Source organism: Colobus angolensis, unplaced genomic scaffold, assembly GCF_000951035.1.
Source record: "Colobus angolensis palliatus isolate OR3802 unplaced genomic scaffold, Cang.pa_1.0 Scaffold121, whole genome shotgun sequence".
Classification (NCBI taxonomy): Eukaryota; Metazoa; Chordata; class Mammalia; order Primates; family Cercopithecidae; genus Colobus; species Colobus angolensis.
In genome coordinates this window covers 8,922,511-8,948,716 of record NW_012113253.1, presented here as the reverse complement: position 1 = coordinate 8,948,716, position 26,206 = coordinate 8,922,511, and the positions used below count along the sequence as shown (strand labels likewise).

The following is a 26,206-nucleotide window of genomic DNA, read 5'->3' as shown; positions in this document are numbered from 1 at the left end:
TGATGGGTGCAGCACACCAACATGGCACAAGTATACATATGTAACAATCCTGCACATTATGCACATGTACCCTAGAACTTAAAGTATAATAAAAAAAAGAAAAATAAGAACAGCCAAACATTCAGGGAGCTGGAGTGGCCAGATGCATGAAAGGTGGGCACAAATAAATAGCTGAAAATATATGGCTAAAAGCCAGTTATGTTTTTACATTTCAGACAAGCCATTAGTATCTAAATTTAAACTGCATTATATTCAGTTTTCATTATGGGGGTCATTGGCCTCTATTATTTTAGACACAATTTGTTGTCTAAAAGAAGAGTCTTTTAATACAGTGACATTGTTTAGCAAGCCTGTTATCCCTAAAGGACCCATAGCAGGGCATTTTTTTTGCTTTTTGAATATTTTGATTTGTATCCGAAGTTCTTCTACCTTCAAGTTACCTCATTCTGTCTTACACGTAACTCTAGAAATGTAATGGTTTCAGCTATGAAAAGTAATGGTTTTGATGTGAATTGTAAGTTATTTATACCTAATTCCTAATGTGAGTCAGTATTGATCATATATCTTTTAAAATATGTATAAGATTAACATTTTATGTTTTATTTGATGTGACATTTAGATCTATGGTGTTACAGATTTTTACTTGTGTTACGTGGTCAAACTTTAAAATAACGTTTGCACTTAGTCGTCTGGTTAAAAATATGTGAGTAATAAATCTAATTAAATTTTGGCTGGGCACGATGGCTCATGCCTGTAATCCCAACACTTTGGGAGGCTGAGGCGGGCGGATCACAAGGTCAGGAGATCGAGACCATCCTGGCTAATATGGTGAAACCCCATCTCTACTAAACATACAGGAAAAAAAAAAAAATTGGATGGCCGTGGTGGCAGGCACCTGTCGTCCCAGCTACTAGGGAGGCTGAGGCAGGAGAATGGCGTGAACCCGGGAGGTGGAGCTTGCAGTGAGCAGAGATCATGCCACACTGCACTAGAGCCTGGGCGACTGAGACTCTGTCTCAAAAAAAAAAAGAAAAATCTAATTAATTTTTGTTCATATGATGAAGACTGAAGATTGAACTGTACTCTTTTGCATGAAATAGTGGAAATGTATTTTTGTATAAAAGTATGAGAATGTATAGATATAAACGTTTTGTGTATAAGTAGGCCTTTCTAGTTTCTAAAGGTAATTAAATCCTGGAAAAATGTTTCTTCTTTTTGTCCGAATAAACAAAATGCATTATAAATTAAAAATCATTTTTATCACTTATAATAATGGATTCATGTGTCCAAAAACTCTCATATAAGAGATTGTACATGTTAGATAATGACACATGCCTATAGGTGGGGCCAATATCTTATTTAGAAACCAGTGTATGAGGAGATGAGGAATCTAGGAAGTAGGATTCTGTACCATGGAACATTGCCATAATGAATCTATTCTGGGAAAAGTTCAAAGCATGTAATACCTACTATTCATTTCCATGGTCATTATAAAACTCTTAAGGCACCCTGTGATCATGTTACTTAAATAACCCAATTTTCAATAGACTTTGTAAGGTAAATTAGTAAAATGGAGTTTCCTCCAAAGTATTCCCTCTCAGTCAATTTATGTTGTGTATAGAATTACTAGATATAAGCCAATTAGGTTTTGCAGAATAATTTTCTAAGAATGACAGTTTTGATTTTATATTGCTTGTTATAATATTAAATAACAGGAATAACTTTTAATTTAATGAATTGCTTTTTATCAGTAATTTATTATATGCATAAAGAAATACACATTGGCCAGGCTGTCTGTATGCAACTGATTGGGAATTTGTTTTAAGGCGTTAGGCTACAAGCTATAAAAATGAGATAAGAGTGATCTTAAAATATATACTTGTTATATCCAATTGATGCTTAAAATATAAAATTTGACTTCTTTTAGGTTCCACAAATCAACAAGACTTTTCTTCAGGGAAAAGTGAAGATTTGGGAACAGTTCAGGAGAAGTCCACCAAAAGCCTTGTTATAGGTCCTCTTAATTTTCGTTTGGATAGCAGTGCGGTGCATAGGATTTTGAAAATGATTGTGTGTGCCTTGGAACACGAATATGAACCATATAGCAGGCTAAAATCAGGTTTGTTTCTGGATTAATTCTGAATCTGTTGCCATTTGTTTTGAATAATTATATAGTGCAATTTGTGTTGTCTTGCTAACTTTACCTTTTTAGTGTAATTTGCCTGTTTGCAAGGACTTTGATATATGTAGCTGTTTATTTAAAGAATAAACTTGTGTGTAGAAGTTGGAGAGGTCAAGATTTGAAAGTTATTGCACAAATACTTTATTTGCCAGTATTTGTCAGTATTTTATTGCTATACCTTTTAAAAACTTTTTCTAGTGGATACTTGTAAATACAACTATTTTTTTTTTCACATTAATGGATTCTAAGGAGCCAGATATAAAGTTGGGCTCTAAACACACAAATTTAACATTCAAGAAAACTTAGGCACTACTGGTTTTTAAAAAATTGCTGTACAACTAATTTTTTCTACATGGTAGATAGCTATGGTTGTCATCATTTCATAAAATATAATTTCCTTTTTAATGCAGTAAAGCAACTCTAGAGTAGAGCATAATAGTGTAATGAGGAAGTATAAGATAATGAAGAACTCACCCTGTGGAGTCAGACTATGGTTTAAAATTTGACCCTCACTTCTTAGTATCCTTAAGAAATTTAATTAACATCTTTGATGTTTCATTTCTCTGTCTCTATAATAAGTTTAGTTATTGTGACAGAGATGGCTAATTGTCTCCTCAATATCCAGTTTTTTTCACAGTAATAGAAATTTCTGTAACAGAAATAAAGACTATACATTTAAGGGATAGTCATATGACTAGGTTCTGTCTACTGGGATGGGAGCAGAACTTTATGTGATGTTTTGGGCCATGACTTTAAAAGCAAAAGAGCATGCCTGCCTTCTTTTCTTCTCTTCTTTCTTCTGGCTGGAAAGTGAATACAATGATATGGGCTGGACCTGCCATTTTAGATTCTGAAATGAAAGCTGCATACTGAGGATGATAGAGTAGCAAGATAAAAAGCACTTAGGTCCTCAGTACTGTGATGGCACCAGGTCAGCCCTGGATCCTTTAGACTCACATTGTTTCACAAAAGAAATAAGGGCTGAGCATGGTCACTCCTATCTGTAATCCCAGTAGTTAGGGAGGCCAAGGCGGGAGGATTGCTCAAGCCCAGGAGTTTGAGACCAACTTGGGCAGCATGGCAAGACCCTGTCTCTACAAAAGATTAAAAAAAAAAAAAATTAGCTGGGTGTGGTGGCACAAGCCTGTGGTCCCTGGGCTGAGGAGGGAGGATTGCTTGAGCCTGAAAGGTTGAGGCTGCAGTGAGCTGTGATTGTGCCACTGTGCTCCAGCCTGGCCAACACAAGACCCTGTCTCAAAAAAAAAAAAAAAAAAAGCTTCTGTTTTTGTTAAAATTTCTATTACTTTACTTTTGTCCCAGCAACTTTACTGTTATCGTTAATGATACACTGATAGTATCTACTTCCAGTGATTGTTCTGAGCACTAAATGAGATAGTGCATGTGAAAACACCTAACACAGTGTACAGTAAGTGCTTGACACATTCATGCATTCATTTATTGTACCTTACTTGAATGCCTACCCTGTGCCAGATATTCTTTATGTGCTAGGATAGTATAGCAAACAAGACATACAAAGCCTTTGGTCTCATGGAGCGTATATCCTCACGGGGTAGACAAATAGTAAACAAGTAAAAATATCATTTCAGTCATTGATAAATACTAGAGAAGAAAAAGAAAGTTTGAAGAAGAGTGCTTGAAACAGAAGGAGGGGAGAGCTGTTTTAGTAGGGACTTTAGGAAAGTTTTCTCTGGAGAGTTTATATGTGAGCTAACTTGTGAATGATGTAAGGGAGTGAATCATGCATGTATTTGTGAAAAGAGCGTTTTATGTAGACAAGTGCAAGAGCCTTGAGGTAGGAACAGTTTTGGTAGTATACAGGGATACAAACAGGCTAGAATAGCTGAAGCACAATAAATGTTTGTAAGTTATAGAGGTAGGCATCAATCACCCTGTCGGGTTTTAGGGACCATGTAGTCTGTATTTTATTCTAAATGTGATGGGAAGTCATTGGTAAGTTTAACTTATTATTTTAATATTAACTTATTATTTTAATAGTAAATAGTATGGTTGGCATATGTTTTCATTTAAAAAATTTTAGATTTTGCTAGTTTTACTTGTACTGATTTGTGTGCATGTGTATTAAGTTGTATACAATTTAATCACCTTTGTAGGTTTGTGTGTTCACTACCATGGTCAAGAAAATGAACAATACCACAAGGATCTGGCATGTTACTCTCTTACAACCACACCCACTTCCCTACCATGTTCCTTTCTCCTCCCTCTTTTCCAGGGACTAGGGATAACCCCTGGAAACTTTTGCCTTCCATTTCTAAAATTTTGTCATTTCAAAAATGTTAAATAAGTGAAATCATACAGTATGTAAGCTTTTGAGGTTGACTTATTTTGCTGAGCATAATTCTCTGGAGACTCATTCAAGTTGTTGCATGTATCAGTAGTTTGTTTCTTTTCCAGCTGAGTAGTATTCCCTTGTATACATATACTACCGTTTGTTAATTCCCTCACTTATGGAAGAATATTTGGGATTACTCTAGTTTTGGGCTATTACAAATAATGCTGCTCTGAACAGTTGTGTACTGGTTTTTGTGTGAACATTTCTTCAGGATAAATGCCTAGGTGTGCAATTGCTGGGTCATAGGGTAGTTGCATGTTTATTGTTTTTTTTTTCAAGAAACTACCAAGCTGTTTTCAGGAGTGGCCATACCATTTTACATCCCCATCCAATGATGACTGTGTGATCCAGCTTCTTTACATCTTCTCAGCATTTTGTTTTGTCACTGTTTTTTATTTTAGCCATTCTGATAGATACGTAGTTTTAATTAGCAATCTGCCATCTCACTGTGGTTTTAAAGTTGTGTTTCCTTATTGGCTAATGATGTTGAACATCTTTTTATGTGCTTATTTGCCATTTTTATTTCTTCAGTGAACTGCATATGTCTTTTGCTCATTTAAAAAATTGAGTTAAGCTAAAAGTTTTAATGTTTTTCATTTTATGCTGAAGTATGTCATCCCTTTGAATTAATTTTTTACTTAAGGAGTGAGGTTTAGATAGGGGTTTATTTATGTGTCTTTGAATTTTCAGTTGCACCAGCACCATCCTTTCTGTACTGAACTGGTTTTGTACCTTTGTCAAAAATCAATTGAGCATATTTGTGTGGGTCTGTTTCTGAGTCCTCTAGTTTGTTTTCAGTTACTAGACCTATGATCTTTCCCACTGTCAGTACCATGCTGACTTAATTACTGTAACTCTATGGTTAACCTTTATATTGGAGGGAGAAGTTACTCATTTTGGTTTTGAAGGAACGTTTGCTTAGGTTAGAAATAACCTCATTATAACTTTCATTTACATGTATCTCTAATGGAATGTTGGGTTGGCTGTTTCGTTTTGTTTTTATTTTGAGATGGGGTCTCGCTTTGTCAACGAGGCTGGAATACAGTGGTATGATCATGGCTCACTGTAGCCTTGATATCCTAAAATCCAGTGAGTCTCCTGCTTCAGCCTCCTGAGTTGCTGGGACCACAGGTGTGCACTTCCATGCCCAGCTAATCTTTTTTTTTTGTAGAGATGAAGTCTTACTATGTTACCCAGGCTTATCTTGAACTCCTGGGCTCAAATAATCCTGCCTTGGCCTCCCGAAGCCCTGGGATTATAGGCATGAACCACTGTGCTGGCCCTTGACTTTTTTAATATAGATCTATTGGCATTATTTATTTTTCTCATGTAAAAGTCCAAGTTGGTCATTATTCCAGGGAGACTGTTTTATGGAGTTGTCTTAGACCCAGATTCTTTCTGTTTTATTGTTCTGCCAACCCCAGAGATATGCCGTATATACATGGTCAATATTGGGTCACCATTAGAGTGTGTAATTTTAATCAGGAGGAAGGGGGAACAAGAGCATAAACGAAGGTATGCAGTTTTATTTATTTATTTATTTAAGAAGTAGTCTTGCTCTGTTGCCCGGGCTAGAGTGCAGTGGCACGATCTCGGCTCACTGCAACCTCTGTCTCCTAGGTTCAAGACATTCTCCTGCCTCAGCCTCCTGAGTAGCTGGGATTACAGGCAGCTGCCACCATGCCCAGCTAATTTTTGTATTTTTAGTACAGATGAGGTTTCACCATGTTGGCCAGGCTGGTCTCGAACTCCTGACCTCAAGTGATCCACCCACCTCGGCCTCCCAAAGTGCGGGGATTACAGACGTGAACCATTGCGCCTAGTCGGTAGTCTCATTTTAAGGACATGGTACTCTCATCCCATTGACTAAAATAGTGACATGGCCCTGCACCTAACTGCAAGGTAATCTCTAGGAGGAGTCCATATACCTGACTTGAATCCAGAGGGTTTTATTGCTAAATGAAAGAAGGAGAAAATGAATACTCCTGGGCAATTAGCAATCTCTGCCACAGTAGACATATGCTGTGTGGGTGCGTGTGTGTGTGTAATCTGTATTTGAAGTTTTGAAGCAGTCTGTCATCTCAAAAATGTAATGTATATAAAGAACCTTCTAACTGACTTTATTTTAATATACGTGCAGTCCTCACTTGCCGTGATGGCTTGGGACTATAAAAAGACCGTGCAAAGTGATCCTTATCAGTGTGAAGAATTAAGTTGTTGCACAATCTTTAGAAATTCTTGTCAAAACATGAAACATTCTCTTACTGTTGGTTATAAATGTATAGAGAAATGAAAAAATATTAAAAGGAATATTCAAAATTAAGCCGTTTTATTTCTTTGAATAAACTTAAGAATTGTTCGAACAGTTTTTTTCTCCTTCTTGTATAACTTACAATATGGCGTGTCTCTCCTATGCCACCTTAGCAAATTTTCATACTCCTTTCTACGTTTGGATAATATTCTAACATTTTATCCTACACAGTCTGTGAGGGATTTCTCTGTTGCCCGGGCTGAAGTGCAGTGGCACAGTATTGACTCATGCAATCTCTGCCTCCTGAGTTCAAATGATTCTCCTGCCTCAGCCTCCTGAGGAGCTGGGATTACAGGTGTGCTTGCCTGGCTAATTTTTTTATTTTTATTTTTATTTATTTATTTGGTAGAGATGGGGAATCGCCATGTTGGCCAGACTTGTCTTGAACTCCTGACCTCAGGTGATCTGTCCAAGGTCCATCTTGGCCTCCCAAAGTACTGGGATTACAGGCATAAGCCACTGTGTCCAGCCGAGTTTTGCAAACTTAGCCACATCTATGTAACTAACTGTTTAAGAGACAGAAACTTACCAGCACTTCAGAAGTCTCCATTGTGTCCTCTTCTGGTTACTATTCTGACCTCAGGAGTAAACCACTGGCTGGGCATGGTGGCTCACTTTAAAGAAGTTTGTTGACCTTTGCTCTGTATGCTTGCTCTGTGCTTAGTATTCTCCAGTCTTTTTCATTTTAGCCATTCTAGTGGGTATGTAGTGCTATCACACTGTGACTTTACTTGCAATTACCTGATGTCTAATGATGTCGAGTGCCTCAATGCAGGCACGTACTTCTTTTTTTTTTTTTTTGAGACGGAGTCTTGCTCTGTCGCCCAGGCTGGAGTGCAATAGTGCGATCTACACAAGTAGGATGCCTTCCCCTACTTATTATACTTACTTATATCCCAAATACCCTAGGCTCATTGAGCACCAGCTTTAGGTGTCATTTTTGGCCACCGGATAGATAATCTTTTGCTTATTCAAGTATTTTTTGCTCATTTATTGTCTATTTTTATAAGATAAATAATATTTTAATGTGAAATTATAGAAAAACACAATCTCAGAATAAAGATGGTCAATTTTTTTTTTTTTTTTTCTTGAGACAGTTTTTCTTCTGTTGCCCAGGCTGGAGTGCAAATGGTGTGATCTCAGCTCACTGCAACCTCCACTTACTGGGTTCAAGCAATTCTCCTGCCTCAGCCTCCTGAATAGCTGGGATTACAGGTGTTTGCCACCATCCCTGGCTAAGTTTTGTATTTTTGGTAGGGATGGGGTTTCACCATGTTGGCCAGGCTGGTTTTGAACTCCTGACCTCAGATGATCCACCTGCCTCAGCCTCCCAAAATGCTGGGATTACAGGTGTGAGATTGTCTATTTCTTAACAATTTTTAGAAGGTTTTTTATTTTTGTTTTTAATATACTGTAGATACAAGTCCCTCATGGAGCTGGATCTTCCCCCTCCCCATCCGTCTGTGGCAAATATTTTATCTCAGTCTGTGTCTTGCCTTTTCATTATCTCAGTGATATTTTAATGACCAAAAGCTGTTATTCTTTTAAAGAAAGAAAATGGAAATTTCTTAAAGATATATTAAAATAAAAAACTGGTAAAGTTTTAAATAACGAAGACATACATTTACATTTGAGAATAGTGTAACTTGTATTTGTTAAAGGTAACTTGTTTTATACCTGCTTCATTGTTGAAAAGAAAAACAGGATTTGACCTTATAGTTTGGAGAACTAATTCATTTTTTAGTTGTTTAAGAATATTAATTATTTAAAAATATTCTTTATTAAGTTTTTATCATTTTAATTTTAGATATTAAGGATGAAAATGAAACAATACTGAATCCTGAAGAGGTGGCTTTTCTGGAGGAATACATTCCTACTCGACATACAAGTGTTACTCTCCTCAAATGTACCTGCACAATATCCATGGCTGAATTCAACTTGCTGGACCAGTTGCTACCTGTCATTATGGGAGAAAAGGTATATTTTGTGATTTGCTATATTTTTTTCCCCTCATGTATGGATTTTTTTGTTTGTTTGTTTTTTTGTCATTTACTGAAAGAATATCTGCAGCTGGGCACAGTGGCTTCAGCCTGTAATCCTGGAAATTCAGGAGGCTGGGGCAGGATACATACTTGAGGCCAAGAGTTTGAGACCAGCCTAGGCCACATAGCAATCAATACCTTGTCTCTAAAATAAAATAAAATAAAATAAAAATAAAATAAAATACAATAAAATAAAAAGTTAGGCATGGTGGCACATGCCTGTATTCCCAGCTCTCCAGGAGGCTGAGGTGGGAGGACTGCTTGAACCCAGAAGTTTGAGGCTGCAGCGAACTATGATCACGCCACTACACTTCAGCCTGGGTGTCACAGTGCGACCCTGTCTCAAAAAAAAAAAAAAGCAAAAGATAAAAGTGTCTGCTTATATAGTTATCCATAATGAAGTAAAAGCAATATAACTATGAACTAAAAGTTAACTATGTTGATTTTTAAAATGTAATTTTAAATTTATATTTTTAATAAAATAAACTTAAGCTTGAGGGTGTGTAAAGAAATGTTGAAGAATATGGGTGTAGAAGTCAGACCGTATACCAGCTATAATGCCACAGACAATTACTTTATATCTCTAAGCCTTGTTTTCCTTTTCTCAGAAAGAGAACAATTATATTTTTTCAAGCAGACTGACTATTTTAGTTTTAGCCAGTAAAACTGTCAGCCTGCCTAGATTCAGACAGTTTATTACCTTACATAGACAGCAGAAGCAAAGTCAGTAATGGTGCCAGCTCCCCTGTCCCTTGTTCCATAGGACAACCTGTAACCAGAGGGCCAAATGACTTCTATTGGTATATCGTGGGGCACCCTGTTGGCAACAATTCAGTTTCATACTGCAGCTAAGCAGTGGTGTAGCTTAGCGCATATGTCGAAAGCCCATAACTCAGCTGAATGAGGAATGCTGATGAGACACTGTTTCATGGCAGCCTCTCTCAAGATGGGAAGGTGAATGAGAAATGCTCTTTTAGCAGCTCCTCACAAGACCACATATTATCCTCTGTTTTTAGGGTATCACAGGATATTCTACTAAGATCTGCTGTGGTTGAGTGTTGCTTTCATGGCATGGATTTGTATAACATTATCAGGATGCTGGTACAGACTAGTCCCACCACAGTACTTAGCTCCTAGGATTATTTTAAATATTCATTGAAATAATGTATGTAAACTATTTTGCATGTATTAGGAACTGAGTGATGTCTGCTGTAATTGTTGACAATGCTTAATATTTGTTTATGGTCCATATACAATGTATTGCTTTCTGAATTTAACTTATACATACAAGGCCTTATTTGTTTGTTTGTTTGCTTTTTGAGACTGAGTCTTGCTCTGTTGCCTAGGCTGGAGTGCAGTGGTGAAATCTCGGCTTACTGCAACCTACGCCTCCTGGATTCATGCAACTCTCCTGTCTCAGGCTCCTGAGTAGCTTGGACTATGGGCGCATGGACTATATTTTTAGTAGAGACAGGGTTTCACCATATTGGTCAGGCAGGTCTTGAACTCCTGACCTCAGGCGATCCACCCGCCTCAGCCTTCCAAAGTGCTGGGATTACAGGCGTGAGCCACCACACCCGGCCTATCTGTCTTTTTTGGGATATATTTCTTTTGATGTTCGTATAATGATCGGGGTCCCCAACTCCTGAGATGTGGACCAATACTGGTTAGTTGCCTGTTAGGAACCGAGTTTCAGAGAAGGAGGTGAGTGGCGGGTGAGTGAGCATTATCACCTGAGCTGTGCCTCCTGTGAGATCAGCGATGGCATTCGATTCTCATAGGAGTATAGGAGCACAAATTCTATTGTGAACTGTGCGTGCAAGGGATCTAGGTTGGCACTCCTTATGAGAATCTAATACCTAATGACCTGAGGTAGAACAATTTCATTCTGAAACCATACCGCTTCTGCTGTCTGTGGAAAAATTGTCTTCCATGAAACTAATCCCTGATGCCAAAAAGGTTGGTGTCCTCTGATAGTGATGATCATAGAAATAAAAAGTGTCCTAACTTTAAAGAAGAAGTTATGTGAGGGAATTAACTGTATGCATTAACTTTATTTTTGCTCCCTATTGGCCACTCATAATTAAGTATGGCAGTGTATATTATGATTAAGAGATCATGTAGAGAAAATTTCACTGGAGACAATTACAATATGTCTGCATTTTATCAAAATTTTACTGGAGACAATTACAATATGTCTGCATTTTATCATTTCTGTTTTTGCTATCATCTGATTTTTTTAAAATAGATACTATTTTTTAGAGTAGTTTTGGATTCACAAAGCAGAGTGAAAGTGGTACAGAGATTTTTCATAAACTCACCCCCCTACATACATAGCTTCCCCCATTGTCAACATCCCTCAACAGAATAGTATATTTGTTATAATTGATGAACCTATATTGACACATCATTATCACCCAGAGTCCGCAGTTTACATTAGGGTTCACTCTTGGTGTTTTATGTTCTGTGAGTGTTGACTAATGTATAATTATCTACCATGGCAATATCACATAGAGTAGTTTCAATTCTCAAAAAATCCTTTGTGCTCTGCTTATTCATCCCTTCTCCCTAACCACTGGCAACCACTGATCTTTTTACTTTCCTCACAGTTTTGCCTTTTCTAGACTGTCATATTGTTGGAATCATATAGTATGTAGCCTTTTCACATTGGCTTCTTTTACTTAGTAATATGGATTTAAGGTTCCTCTTTGGCTTTTCATGACTTGATAGCTGATTTCTTCTTTGCATTTACTAATACTCCATTATGGATGTACCACAATTTGCTTATCCATTCACCTACTGAAGGACATCTTGGTTGCTTTCAAGTTTTGAGAGTTGTGAGTAAAACAGGCATATACATCTATGTACAAGTTTTGGTGTGGGCATGTTTTCAGCTCCTTTGGGTAAATACCAAGGAGTGTGATTGATGGACTGTATGCTAAAAGTATGTTTAGTTTTGTAAGAAGCTGCCAAATTGTCTTCCAAAGTGGCAGTATGATTTTACATTCCTGCCAGGAGTGAATAAGAGTTCCTGTTTCTCCACAGCCCTACCAACATTTGATGTTGTTAGTGCTTCGGTTCTTTGTCATTCTAAGACGTGTAATGGTGTCTCATTGTTTTTAGTTTTATTTCCTTGATGACATATGGTGTGGAACATCATTTCATATGCTTATTTGCCATCTGTATATCTTCTTTGGTGAGGTATCTCTTCAGATCTATTGCGCATTTTTAAAGAGTTGTTTGTTTTCTTAATATTGAATTTTAAGGATTCCTTGTATATTTTGGGTAACAGTCCTTTATCAGATAGGTCTTTTGCAAATATTTTCCCCCAATCTGTGGCTTGTCTTTTAATTTTCTTGTATTTTGCAGAGCAGAAATTTTGAATTTTTAGTGAAGTCCTGCTTATCAATTCTTTGTTTTATAGATTGTGCCTTTGGTGTTATATCTAAAGGTCATCACTATACCCAAGGTCATCAGCTTGTATCTTTTAAGAATTGGTCCATCTCATCTAGGTTATCAAATTTGTAGGCACAGAGTTTATAGTATTTCTTTCTTTTTTTTTTTGAGACAGAATTTCACTTTTGTTGCCCAGGCTGGAGTGCAATGGCATGATCTCAGCTCACAGCAACCTCTGCCTCCTGGGTTCGAGTGATTCTCCTTCCTCAGCCTCCTGAGTAGTTGGGATTACAGGCGTGCGCCACTATATGTGGCTAATTTTGTATTTTTAGTAGAGACAGGATTTTTAGTCCCTGTGTCGGTCAGGCTGGTCTTGAACTCCCAACCTCAGGTGATCTCACCTTGGCGTCCCAAAGTGCTGCAATTATAGGCGTGAGCTACCGTACCTGGCCTGTCTTTAGTATTTTAAAAATTATCATTTTAATGTCTTTGGGATTTGTAACAATGTTCCTCTTTCATTTCTGACTAGGATTTGTATCCTCTTACTCTTTTTCTCAGCCTGGCTAGAGAGGCTTATACTGATTTTTATTGAGCTAGCTTTTGGTTTTGTTTCTCTGTTGATTTTCTGTTTTCAATTTCATTGATTTCTGTTTTGATTTTAATTCTTTTCTTCTTATTTTGGATTTATTTAATTTCCTAAAGTGTAAGCTTAGGTGATTGATTTTAGATTTTCCTTTTTTGTAATATATGAACTCAATACTATAAACTTCCCTCTAAGCATTGCTTTCACTACATGCTATAAATTTTGATAAGTTGGATTTTCATTTTCATTTAATTCAAAGTATTTTTTATTTCTCTTGAGATTTTTTCTTTGACTTGTGTTCTTTAGAAGTATGTTTTTAAATCTCCAAATATTTTGACATTTTTTAGTTATGTTACTGATTTTTAGTTTAATTCCGTTATCGTCTGATAGCAGGCATTGTATGATTTCTTTTAAATTTGTTTAGGTGTGTTTTATGGCTTAGAATGTGTCTGTGTTGGTGACTATTCTATGTAAGCTTTAGAAGAATGTGTACTCTGTTGTTGCTGTATGAAGCAGTCCACTGATGTGTATTATATCTGGTTGATTATAAGTTCAATTATGTCCTTATTGATTTTCTGTCTGTTGGAACTGATTATATCCGATAGAGGGATATTGGAGTCTCCAACTAAAATAGTGGGTTTGTCGGGGTTTTTCCCTGAAATTTTATCACTCTTTGCTTTATGTATTTTGACACTGTGTCTTTAGGCACATCCATGTTAGGGACTGATGTCTTTTTACAGAATTGACACCTTTGTCATTACTTAATCCTTTCTTTATCTCTGATTGCTTTCCCTGGTCTGATTTTTGTTCTGTCTGAAATTAATATAGCCATTCCACTCCCTTTTGATTAGTTTTAGTATGGTATGTGTTTCTCTATTTTCTTTTAATCTACACATGTCTTCATATTTAAAGTGGGTTTTGACTGGGTGTGGTGGCTCACGCATGTAATCCCAGCGCTTTGGGAGGCAGAAGTGGACTGATCGCTTGAGCCCAGAAGTTTGAGACCAACTTGGGTGAAACCCTGTCTCTACAAAAAAATACAAAAATTAGCCAGGCCTGCTGGTGTATGTCTGTAGTTCCAGCTACTTTGGAGGCTGAGTTGAGAGGATCACCTGAGCCCTGGAGGTTGAGGCTGCAGTGAGTCATGATCGCACCACTGCACTCCAGCCTGGGTGACAGAGTGAGACCCTGTCTCAGATAAGTGCATATGAAAATTTTTTTAAAAAGTAGGTTTTTTTGGTAGGCAATATATAGTTGGGTCTTGTATCTTTAGCTGCCTTGACAATCTATCTTTTAATTGATGCATTTAGATCATTGATAAGAAGTTATTATTGATATAATTGGACTAATATCAACCATACTTCTTGCTGTTTTCTAGATTTTGCCCTTGTTATTTGTTCCTGATTTTATCTTCCACTCTTTTTTTGCCTTTTGTGGTTTTAATTGAGCATTTCATATTATTTGATTTTCTCTCCTCTATTAACCTACCTGCTGTACTTCTTTTTAGTGTTTGTCCTAGAATTTGCATTATATTTTTACAGCTAATTCAAGTCCAGTTTCAAATAACACCATACCACTTTACAGGTAGTCAGAGTTTCTTATAGTTAAAGAAACACTAATTCTGCCATCCTGTTTCTTGTATCATTGCTATAATTCATTTTACTTTTATGTAAGCATTCATAAGCTAACACACATACATAATTAAATACATATTACTGTTATTATGTTGACCAAATTTATTGGATCAATTGAGAATAATAAAAATTAAAAATCTTTTTTTACCTTATGCCTTTTCTGATGCTGTTTTTTTTAATGTAGATGTGAAATTCTGACCTTTATCATTTTTCTTCTTAAGAATTTTTTTTAACACTTCTAGTAAGGCAGATATACTGGAAACAAATTCTCTGAATTTTTTTTTTTTTTATCTGAGAAAGTCTTTTTTTCTCCTTTTAAAGGATGATTTCATGGAGTATGGAATTCTAGGTTTGTAGGTTTTTTCTTCTTAAAATACTTTATTTTACTCTCTTCTTGCTTACGTCATTTTTGAGTGGTGGTCAGGTGTAATTCATATCATTGCTCCTCTATAAGTAAGTTGTATTTTTTTCTGTGGATTTTTTTGGGGGACTTTATCTTTGATTTCTATGATTTGAAAATGATGTGTCTGTATGTGGGTTTTTTTTTTCCTGGGTTTCTGGTTTGGTGTCTGACATTAATTTGAGGAAACTCTCAGTCATTATTGTTTCAGATGTTTCTTCGTTTCTTTCTCTCTTTTCTTCTCTTGTGGAATTCTTATTACGTGTATGGTACAACTTTTGTAGTTGTCCCACAGTTCTTAAATATTCTGGGGTTTTTTGGGTTTGCTTTTCAGTTTTGGCAATTTCTACTGAGATACCTTCAAGCTTAGAGATTCTTTTGTTAGCCATGTCTGGTCTTCCAGTATGCCTGTCAAAGGGAAAAATGCTAACAAAGAGGCCTTACTCAGAAGGCAGCCCACAAATTTGTATAAAATTTCCTTTAGATTGTTGGCTAGTTCCTAAGCTGCCCGTGTGTAATGCAAGACTTCAGGAAACCCAGCAGAAAGCAAAGTATAAATTTGACTATTGCATGGTGCTGTGTATCTGCAATTAGAGTTCAGGCACTGCCGCGTTAGCACCTGGGCCTTCCTTTGAGACCTTATAAGGGCCACACCGTAGGAATAAACACAGATTGAAATAGATTAGTCTGAGAAAGCCTAATTCCAGTCCTAAATAGGACCACGATGATATACTTGTATTCTGTTTGCTTGCCAAAGAATAGTTAACTTACTTTAGGGGAAGATAGCATTATCAAAGCCGTTATAACTTTTTATCCATGATGTCATCTGCTTGATACAAAATTATGAGGTATACTAAAAATAGAACCAATTGAATTAAATATAATAAAAAATCAGTAATATAAATAGACTTAGAGATTATTAAGGTATTAGTTGTTAGACATGGACTTTATGGTTAATTGCTTAAGGAAAAAGACAAAAAGGTGGAAGATTTTCAGAGAGACCTCAATCCATTAAAAAAGCACCAAATTAAATTGTGAAACTGGTAAATGTAAGGATACAAGTTTGAAGGAAAAGGATGGAAAAAATATACCATTTAAACGCTAACCAAAAGAAAGATAGCATGGCTGTTTTACTAAGAGATAAAGTTGATTTTAAGGTAAGAAGTATTACTAGAAATAAAGAGAGCTACTTCATAATGATAAAAGTGTGAAATGAAAGAAAGAACAACACAGATAATTCTCACAGGTGTAATCTTGAGTGAAAAATTATATACTGTGTGATTTCATTTATATGAAGTTCAAGAAGAGAGAAAACTAATCTATGGCGACTGAAGTGATTAGCTATATCTGTTGAGGATTTAGTATTGCCTTGAAAGGGACATGGCACAGCCTTGTAGGGTGCTTCAGATGGGTGGTGGTTACAGATGTAAAAATTCATTCAGCTCTAACCTTCAGATTTGTGTGCTTTATTCTGTGTTATTTTTAGTAATCCCAAAGAAAGTCACTTAAAAAAGCAATGTAATTCCTAAATAAATGGTGGTTTTAAAATTATTGGTAATGAGTAAAAAATCAGGATTGTATTTTCAACTTAGTTTTAAGCACAGTGTTTCTCAGTAATGGCACTTTTGGTTTTTTGGATTGGAGAATTATTATGTAGCATTTACCATCTTTGGCCAATACGTGCTAAAGGCCAATGTTATTGTGACAATGAAAGACAGATAAAGCAATGAAACTGCTCTTCTTGCATTTTGTCTTATTCTTCTGGATGGAAAGTCATGGTGTTCCTCATTGAGAACCACAGGTAGAGCATTTTAAGGGAGTGAGTGAGTGAGTTCTAGGACAGGGGTCATTTGCTACTCAGCGGACATCTTGAAACTTACCTGTATTTATTTGAAAGCTCTGAAAGATTCTGTAAAACTGAGAATACTGTGCCATCCTCAAGATTCTTAGGACTTTATGAGCCCTTAACATGTGTATTGTTAGTAGATATGGTACAGATCAGGAATTTTTCTTTCCTGCAAACATTGCTTATGGTGAATGTTTTTGACATTGTGTGGTGTAGTCCATTTAGTTCCTTAGTCAGCTAAATGTGAATAAAAGAGATTAAAATAAAATGTGCTGACTCTTGGATATCTAGATACATTTTGGAATCATTAAGCTTAATACAATATCTTCATCATACTGAGGCATGTAGTGATACTATTCCAGTTGACTGAAAAAGAAAAAAAAACTTGAACTGAAAGGGCAATGATAATTTTGCAAAAAATATGCATTCTTTGAAGTCTGGGACATATTTGATATATATAGAAAGACGTTTGTTATTTGGTTATGGCAAGAGAGTTCTGTAGAAAGACATCATTTCTAGATTGATTGGATATCACTGCAAATGTGCAGATCTGAAGCGTGTATAGAGGGAATTGCAACTCAGTCACTGCTCCACTTTTAAAATATAAAGCGAACAATTTTATTTTCTAGAACTCAAGTAACTTCATGAATACTACAAACTTCCAATCTCTTCGGCCTTTGCCATCCATTCGAATATTGGTGGATAAAATTAATGTGGAACATTCAGTGCCGATGTATGCTGAACAGTTGGTGCATGTGGTCAGCAGCCTTACTCAGCCTTCTGATAACCTGCTTCATTATTGTTATGTACACTGCTATCTTAAGGTATGAAAAGTGAATTTTCTTGTTTGTTAGCATGGGTTTGGCTGTGGGATCATCACATAAGTTTCTTTTTTCTTGATGTTGTAATTTCAGAGAAATAGTACTCTAAAAGGTAAGATTTAAATAAGAAATAAGATTTATTTATTCCAATAAATTAAAATAAGTAATAAAAATTTACTTATTTTAAAGATTTCTCAATTTTGTGAGATTAGTAGCTTGATATTTATAAATGAATGGTTAATTATGACTTTTGAATGATTTTACTTATCATTGATGGTAATTTTTATAAGCAGTGTGAAAGAGCACTTAGTTTAATATGGATGCTTTGAAGACTCATGCTTTTTTGAAGGGAGCATTTATGTGAGGCATAATGAGGCATGAAGAGGGCTTAAAACTTTTTTTGTCACCTTTATTTAATTCATGTTAATTTATTGATGCAAGGACAATTTGTTTTATATACAGACATATGCCATTTTATCATGCATTACTTTATTGTACTTCATAGTAATATTGTGTGTGTGTGTGTATGTGTGTGTTTTAGCAAATTGAAAGTTTGTGGCAGTCTTGCATTAAGCAAAGCTTTGGTGCCATCTTTTCAATAATGTGCTCACTTCATGTCTCTGTGTCATATTTTGGTAATTCTCCCAATATTTCACAAGTTTTCATTATTATTTTAGCATTGTGATCTGTCATCACTGTTCTTTGATGTTACTATTATAATTGTTTTTCGGGTACCAAGAAGTGCACCCATCTAAGATGGTGAACTTAGTTAGTAAATGTTGTGTGTGTTCTGGGTCCTCCACTGACCAGTTCCCCCTTCTCCTTCCCTTATCCTAATCCTTGAGATACAACAATATTGAAGTTAGGCCAATTAATAGCCCTACAATGACCTGTAAATGTTCAAGTGAAAGGAAGAGTCCCATAACTCTACTTTGAATCAAAAACTAGAAATAATTAAGCTTCGTGAAGAAGGTGTGTCAAAAGCCAAGATGAGGCCTGAAAGCTAAGCCTCTTTTGCAAAACAGCCAAGTTGTGAATTGAAAGGAAAAGTCTCCAGGAAATTAAAAGTGCTACTCCAGTGAACGCAGGAATGACAAGAAAGTGAAATAGCCTTATTGTTGATATAAAGTTTGAGTGGTCCAGATACCAGATCAAACCAGTTACAACATTCCCTTAAATGAAAAGCAAGGCCCTAACTCTCTTCAATTCTGTAAGTGCTGAGAGACTTGAGAAAGCTGCAGAAGAAAAATTTGAAGCTAGCAGAGGTTGGTTCATGAAGTGTAAGAGAAGCCATCTCCATAACATAAAAGTGCAAGGTGAAACAGCAAGTGCTGACCTAGAAACTAGAGCAGGTTATCCATATCTAGCTCAGTTAATTGATGAAGGTGGCTACACTAAACAGATTTTCAATGTAGACGAAGTAGCCTTCTCTTGGACGAAGATGACGTCTAGGACTTACATAGCTAGAGAGAAGTCAGTGCCTTGCTTCAAAACTTCAAAAGGCGGCTGGGCACGGTGGCTCATGCCTGTAATCCCAGCTCTTTTGGAGGCTGAGGTGGGTGGATCATGAGGTCAGGAGATCGAGACCAGCCTGGCCAACATGGTGAAACCCCATCTCTACTAAAGATACAAAAATATTAGCCGGGCATGATGGTGTGTGCCTGTAATCTCAGCTACTCAGGAGTCTGAGGCAGGAGAATTGCCTGAACCTGGGAGGCAGAGGTTGCAGTAAGCCAAGATCAGGTCATTTTACTTCAGCCTGGGCGACAGGGCGAGACGCTGACTCTCTCGTTAGGGGCTAATGTACCTGGTGACTTTTTAAGGTGAAGATAATGCTCATCTACCATTCTGAAAATCCAAAGTGCCTTCAGAATTATGCTAAGTCTTCACTGCTCATGCTCTATAAATGAAACAATAAAGCCTAATGACAGTACATCTGTTTACGGCATGGTTTACTAAATATTTTAAGTCTGTGGAGACCTACTGCCCAGAAAAGACTCCTCTCAAAATATTAGCACTCATGGACAATGCTCCTGGTCACTCTACACCTTTGATGAAGATGTACAGGGAGATGCACGTTGTTTTCATGCCTATTAACATGATATTCATTCTGTAGCCTGTGGATCAAGAGTAATTTTGACTCTGGTCTTATTATTTAAGAAATATATTTTGTAAGGCTTATAGCTACCATAGATAGCGATTCTTCTGAAAGACCTGGGCAAAGCAAATTGAAAATCTTCTGGAAAGATTCATCAATCTAGATGCTATTAAGAATATTTATGATTCATAGAAGGAGGTCAAACTGTTTACATTAACAAGAGTTTGGAAGAAGTTGATTTCAATCCTCATGGATGACTTTGAGGGGTTCAAGCCTTCCATGGAGGAAGTAACTGCAGATGTAATGGAAACAGCAAGAGAACTAGAATTGGTGTCTGAAGATATGACTGAATTGCTGCAATCTCATGATAAAACTTGAATGGAGGAGGAGTTGCTTCTTATGGATGAGCAAAGAAAGTGATTTCTGGAGATGGCCATTACTCCTGGGGAAGATGCTGGGAGTATTGTTAAATGATTACAGAGAATTTAAAAAGTTCTGTAAACTTGGTTGATAAAGCAGTGTCATGGTTTGAGAGGATTGACTCCAATTTTGATAGAAGTTTTACTACTGGTAAAATACCATCAAACCTCAATTAATCATCATTGCCTGCTATGGAGAAATCTTTCATGAAAGGAAGAGTTAATCAGTATGGCAAACTTCATTGTTGTCTTATTTTTAGAAATTGCTGCAGCTACCCCCACCACTTTTAGCAACCACCATCCTGATTAGTAAGCAGCCATGAACATCAAGGCAAAAAGGTTATTACTTGCTGAAGGCTGAGATGGTCATTAGCATTTTTTAGCAATAAAGTATTTTTTGTAAGGGGTGGGGGCAGGGTCTCACTCTGTCTCCCAGGCTGGCATGCAGTGGCACGATCTTGGCCCACTGCAACCTCCACCTCCTGGGCTCAAGCGATTCTCCCATCTCAGTTTCCCAAGTACTGGGACCACAGGTGCATATCCCCATGCTCAGCTAATTTTTTTGTATTTTTGGTAAGATGGGGTTTTACCACAATGCCCAGACTGGTCTCGAATTCCTGAGCCTTGCTTCCCAAAGTGCTATGATTACAGGTGTGAACCACTGTGCCCAGCCAACAAAGTGCTTTTTATTTAAGGTATATAAGTTTTTTTTTTTTGACATAATGTTATTGCAGACTTAATAGACTACAGTATAAATGTATATAAAACTTTTATTATATGTACTGGGAAACCAAAAATTTTTGTGATATTTGTTGTATTGTGGTGATGTGGAACTTGCAGTATCTCCTGGATATGTCCATCTGGTTATATAAAGTGAATTATTGGTAGCTTTTCCCAGCTCTTTCATTTTTTAAAAAATGAGTAATACATCCAATGCAGGTATGTAGAAACAATAACCTCAAATCTTGAACAATACATGTGTTAGCTAAGCAAACAGGGATGTATGGTTTAAGTAGAAATAGTGTGTACATAATCACTTCTGTTTCGTGAACAAAAGAAAACTATAAAAACTTGAATTTAAGAATCAGTACTGACTGGGCATGGTGGCTAACGCCTGTAATCTCAGCACTTTGAGAGTCTGAGGTGGGTGGATCACTTGAGCTCAGGGGGTTGAGACTCCCCTGAGCAAAGTGGTGAAACCTCATCTCTACAAGAAATACAAAAATTAGCCAGGCGTTGTGGTTGCATGCCTGTAGTGCCAGCTACCTTGGAGGCTGAGGTGAGAGATTTGCTTGAGCCCAGGAGGTCAAGGTTACAGTGAGTTGTGATGGCGCCACTGTACTCCAGCTTAGGCAACAGAGTGAGACCCTGTCTCAAAAAAAAAAAAAAAAAGTACTAAAAAACACTGCTTTTCATATAATGTATCAAAAGATTAGAGGACTCCACAAATAGGCTCTTGGCCTAATTAGTTTATTTGAAGTTTTAAAGTTTTTAAGTATTTGTATATCTGTAACGCAGAAATAAACCAATTTCAAGATACCAGTTTTAGATCACCTGCAGGTGTATATAAACATTTGACTGTTGTCAAGCCATGCAGACTAGAAGAACATGTTTTCTTGGTTGTTTTTGCAAAGCTTTTTTCTCAAGGCTGGCTCCTTTGGTGGAAGAACAACAGATCACATTGCAAAAGGGTGTAGACACAGGAAGTATGACTCATTGGGGCCGTTATTTTAGTGATCTACCATAATGTTTTATGTCATATGGAGAGTAGCAGAGATATTTTTAAAACCTAGATATAAAGATTATAAATGTACTTTATACTTTACAATGCTTTATACTTTACAATTTTCAGATTCAATGCTTTGTACTTAAGCTTTTTAATTTATTGTCACAATTAATACATAGAAGTGGACAATTTTAAAAAATATTGGTACAACCTTTGTATCAGATTACAGTGTTAAGAATATTTGCTTTGTTTTTTCATGTCAATAATATATTTTATTTAACCCAATATATGCAAATATCAGTTAACATGCAGTCAACATAACACATTGACATTCGGCTTATAGATAAATAAAGTGTGTCTCTATACAGAAGAGGGATGTTCACCAAAACCATTGGTTGTCAATATAGTCACCATCCATACTGACATAAAATTTATTGGAATGGTTCTTTACCATTTCTACTTGTCAATATGTTAAAACTCATATTTCCAGTGTAATGTAAAAGTTATTTACAGTGTCCTGCTGATATTGTTATATTTTGGATAAAGGGCCTTTGCTACATACACATGCTGTCTAGTTTTCTTTTATATTTTGGCCTGGTTGAATACAGTCATAATGGTTAAGTTTAATGTCTCAGCAAGTGAGGTGTTAGGCAAAGTGGGAATAGCATAATGTGCGTAGGAAAACCATTCACTGGTGTTAAGAGTAGTAAATCCTTTTTTTTTTGAGACAGAGTCACACTCTGTCTGGAGTACAGTGGCACAATCTCGGCTCACTGTAACCTCCATTTCCTAGGTTCAAGTGATTCTCCTGCCTCAGCCTCCCGAGTAGCTAGGATTATAGGTGTGCACCACCACGCCCAGCTAATTTTTGTATTTTTAGTAGAGGCAGGGTCTCACCATGTTGACCAGGCTGGTCTCAAACTCTTGGCCTCAAGTAGGTCTGCCCACCTCGACCTCCCAAAGTGCTGGGATTATAGGTGTGAGTCACTGCGCCTGGCCAAGAATAGTAAATACTTATGAAAATAAAGCCTTGAATCCTGTCTTGAATATTTCATTTCATTTTCGTACTTCTACTGTGACACAGGATATTTTAATACTTTCAGGATTTGGTAGAGTTTTTTTTTTTTTTTTTAATATAGCTATTGTGATGTGACTCCATTTACTTTATAGTTTGCTATAAAGTTTATAGCAGTTCATATTACTTGGGATGATTTCAGTAGCCTTTGAGGAAGTTTTTAAAGTTTTACTTTTAGTGTTATCATGTTACAGTAGTACAGTAGAGGATTCATGTGTTTGGCATTTTAGTTCATATGTAATTTTCAATTAAATATTTAAATGCTTGAGTTTTAATTTTGTATACTTAACCTTGACTGGATTGGCTATATGATGAAATGATTCATACATAATTCCCACTTCATGTAATAAAATTTACCAATTGGGAGAGTTGGCATGGATCTACATGGAAAATATGCAGATGAAAGATTCCTTTTTCAGCCTCCTGAGTAGCTGGGATTACATGTGCGTGCCACCACTCCTGGCTGATTTTTTGTGTTTTTAGTAGAGACGGGACGTCACTATGTTGGCCAGGCTGGTCTCGAACTCCTGATCTCGTGATCAGCCCACCTCTACCTCTGCCTCCTAAAGTGCTGAGATTACAGGCATGAGCCACTGTGCCCGGCCAGGTAATACAGTTTTATTAATGAGAAGAATGGAATTCTTTTTGGAGGGACAACATTTCACCTAATTGGGATTTCAACTTATTGTTCCCACCACGTTGATTATAAATGTTTTTGTGTAAACATTATTTTTTCCTTGTAGGCTATCCCAGAATAAGCAGTGTGTGGGATTTGCCCTGTATGCTGTAGTTGGTTTTTGCTCTGTTTTATTAGAGGTATATTGTTTACAAATTAACTTAACCAAGGAAGTGAGAGACTTTTACAATAAGAACCACAAAACATAGCTGAAAGGAAGTAAGATATACATAAATGGAAATGCATCTCATCTTTTTGAATTGGAAGACTTAATATTGTCCATGCTATCCATTCTACACATTCAGTGCAATCTCTATTACAATTCCAATGTTTTTTGCAGAAGTAGAAAAACTCATCCTAAAATTTATATGGACTCTCAAGGGACCTCGAATAACCAAAACAATCTTGAAAAAGAACAAAGCTGAAGGACTCAATCTTACTGATTCCAGAAGCTACTACAGAGCTATAGTAATCAAAACAGTGTGGCATTAGTGTAAAAACAGACACGTAGACCAGTGGAAAAGAATGCAGTGCTCAGCAGTAAACCATTGTGTACATGGTCAAATGATTTTTGACAAGTGTCAAGACTGTTAAATGGGAAAGGACAGTCTTTTTAGCAAATGGCACTGGCAAAACTGGATATGCATATGCAAAAGAATGAAGTTGGACCCTTACTTAACACCACATTAAAAAAAATACTTAAAATTGAACAGAGACCTAAATGTAAGACCTCTAAAAAGTACTTCATTTTTATGTCTGAATGAAAATATTTCATTACATGTGTATACTACTGCAGTTTATCTATTCATTTATCCATTGATGGGCATTTGGGTTGTTTCTGCTTTTTGGCTATTAGGAATAATACAGCTATGAATATTCATGTCTAAATTTTTACGTGAGCATAGGTTTTCATTTCTCTTGGGTATACCTAGGTTTGGAATTGCCTGGTCATATGGTATTTTTAATATTTTTAGGAATTGGCAAACCGGTTTTTAAGAATGGCTGTTTTGTCATCCTCCCACTGATAAGTCAAGTTTCTATCTTTCCACTTCCTCCCTCTTTCACCTTTGTTGTTGTCTGTCTTTGTGATCTTAGCAACCTTAGTGGTTGTTAAAGTGGTATCTCACTGTGGTTTTGATTTGTATTTCCATAATGACTAATGCTACTGAGCATTTTTTTGTGTGCTTATTACCTTTAGGTCATTTGTATATCTTCTTTGGATAGATATGTATTCCAGTCTTAGGCCCATTTTAAAATTGGGTTGTCTTTTTGTTGTTAAGTTGCAAACATCCTTTATGTATTCTGAAGTGTTTCATTTCTTGCATAATGTAAGTGACAGCATGTCACTATTCTTATTTTTAAAATTCTGGGTGGTGAAAATGAAATCAGAGTGTTACTGATAGTTTTACTTGCTTAAATTGCTAGTGGAAATAAAATCAAGAGAAAATACTTTTCTTTTTCCTCCATAGGAGAAAAATGTAAAGGTAGTATTGGCTTTAATCCAGAATTTTGTTTTGTTTCAGTAGACATATAAGAGGGTTTAAGAAGTAATAGGTTCTGTTTATATGCTGGATTACGTTTATTGATTTGCATATGTTGAACGAGCCTTGCATCCCAGCGATGAAGCCCACTTGATCATGGTGGATAAGCTTTTTGATGTGCTGCTGGAATCAGTTTGCCCGTATTTTACTGAGGATTTTTGCATCGATGTTCATCAGGGATATTGGTCTAAAGTTCTCTTTTTTTGTTGTGTCTTTGCCAGGCTTTGGTATGAGGATGATGCTGGCCGCATAAAATGAGTTAGGGAAGATTCCCTCTTTTTCTGTTGATTGGAATAGTTTCAGAAGGAATGGTACCAGCTTCTCCTTACACCTCTGGTAGAATTTGACTGTGAATCCATCTGGTCATGGACTTTTTTTGGTTGGTAGGCTATTAATTATTGCCTCAATTTCAGAACCTGTTATTGTCTATTCAGGGATTCAATTTCTTCCTGGTTTAGTCTTGGGAGGGCGTATGTGTCCAGATATTTATCCGTTTCTTCTGAGTTTTCTAGTTTATTTGCATAGAGGTGTTTATAGTATTCTCTGATGGTAGTTTGTATTTCTGTGGGATTGGTGGTGATATCCCCTTTATCATTTTTTATTGCATCTATTTGATTCTTCTCTCTTTTCTTCTTTATTAGTCTTGCTAGTGGTCTGTCAATTGTGTTGATCTTTTCAAAAAACCAACTCCTGGATTCATTGATTTTTTGGAGGGTTTTTTGTGTCTCTATCTCCTTCAGTTCTGCTCTGATCTTAGTTATTTCTTGCCTTCTGCTAGCTTTTGAATGTGTTTGCTCTTGCTTCTCTAGTTCTTTTAATTGTGATGTTGGGGTGTCAGTTTTAGATCTTTTCTGCTCTCTTATGGGCATTTAGTTCTATAAATTTCCCTCTACACACTGCTTTAAGTGTGTTCCAGAGATTTTGGTATGTTGTGTCTTTGTTCTCATTAGTTTCAAAGAACATCTTTATTTCTGCCTTCATTTCGTTATGTACCCGGTAGTCATTCAGGAGCAGGTTGTTCAGTTTCCATGTAGTTGGGCGGTTTTGAGTGAGTTTCTTTTTTTTGAGACAGAGTCTTGCTCCAG

At 36.5% G+C, this 26,206-nt stretch overlaps 1 protein-coding gene across 2 annotated transcripts in view; it reads left to right on the top strand.

Moving 5' to 3' along the window:
* Positions 1 to 26,206, top strand: part of VPS13B (vacuolar protein sorting 13 homolog B (yeast)) — an 873,819-nt gene that overhangs the window by 134,046 nt on the left and 713,567 nt on the right. For both annotated transcript variants that reach the window (XM_011931782.1, XM_011931791.1), the window contains exons 13-15: positions 1,928 to 2,119; positions 8,672 to 8,841; positions 17,395 to 17,589. In XM_011931782.1, the coding sequence (XP_011787172.1) occupies positions 1,928 to 2,119; positions 8,672 to 8,841; positions 17,395 to 17,589 (557 nt within the window). The remainder of the gene's footprint in view (positions 1 to 1,927; positions 2,120 to 8,671; positions 8,842 to 17,394; positions 17,590 to 26,206) is intronic.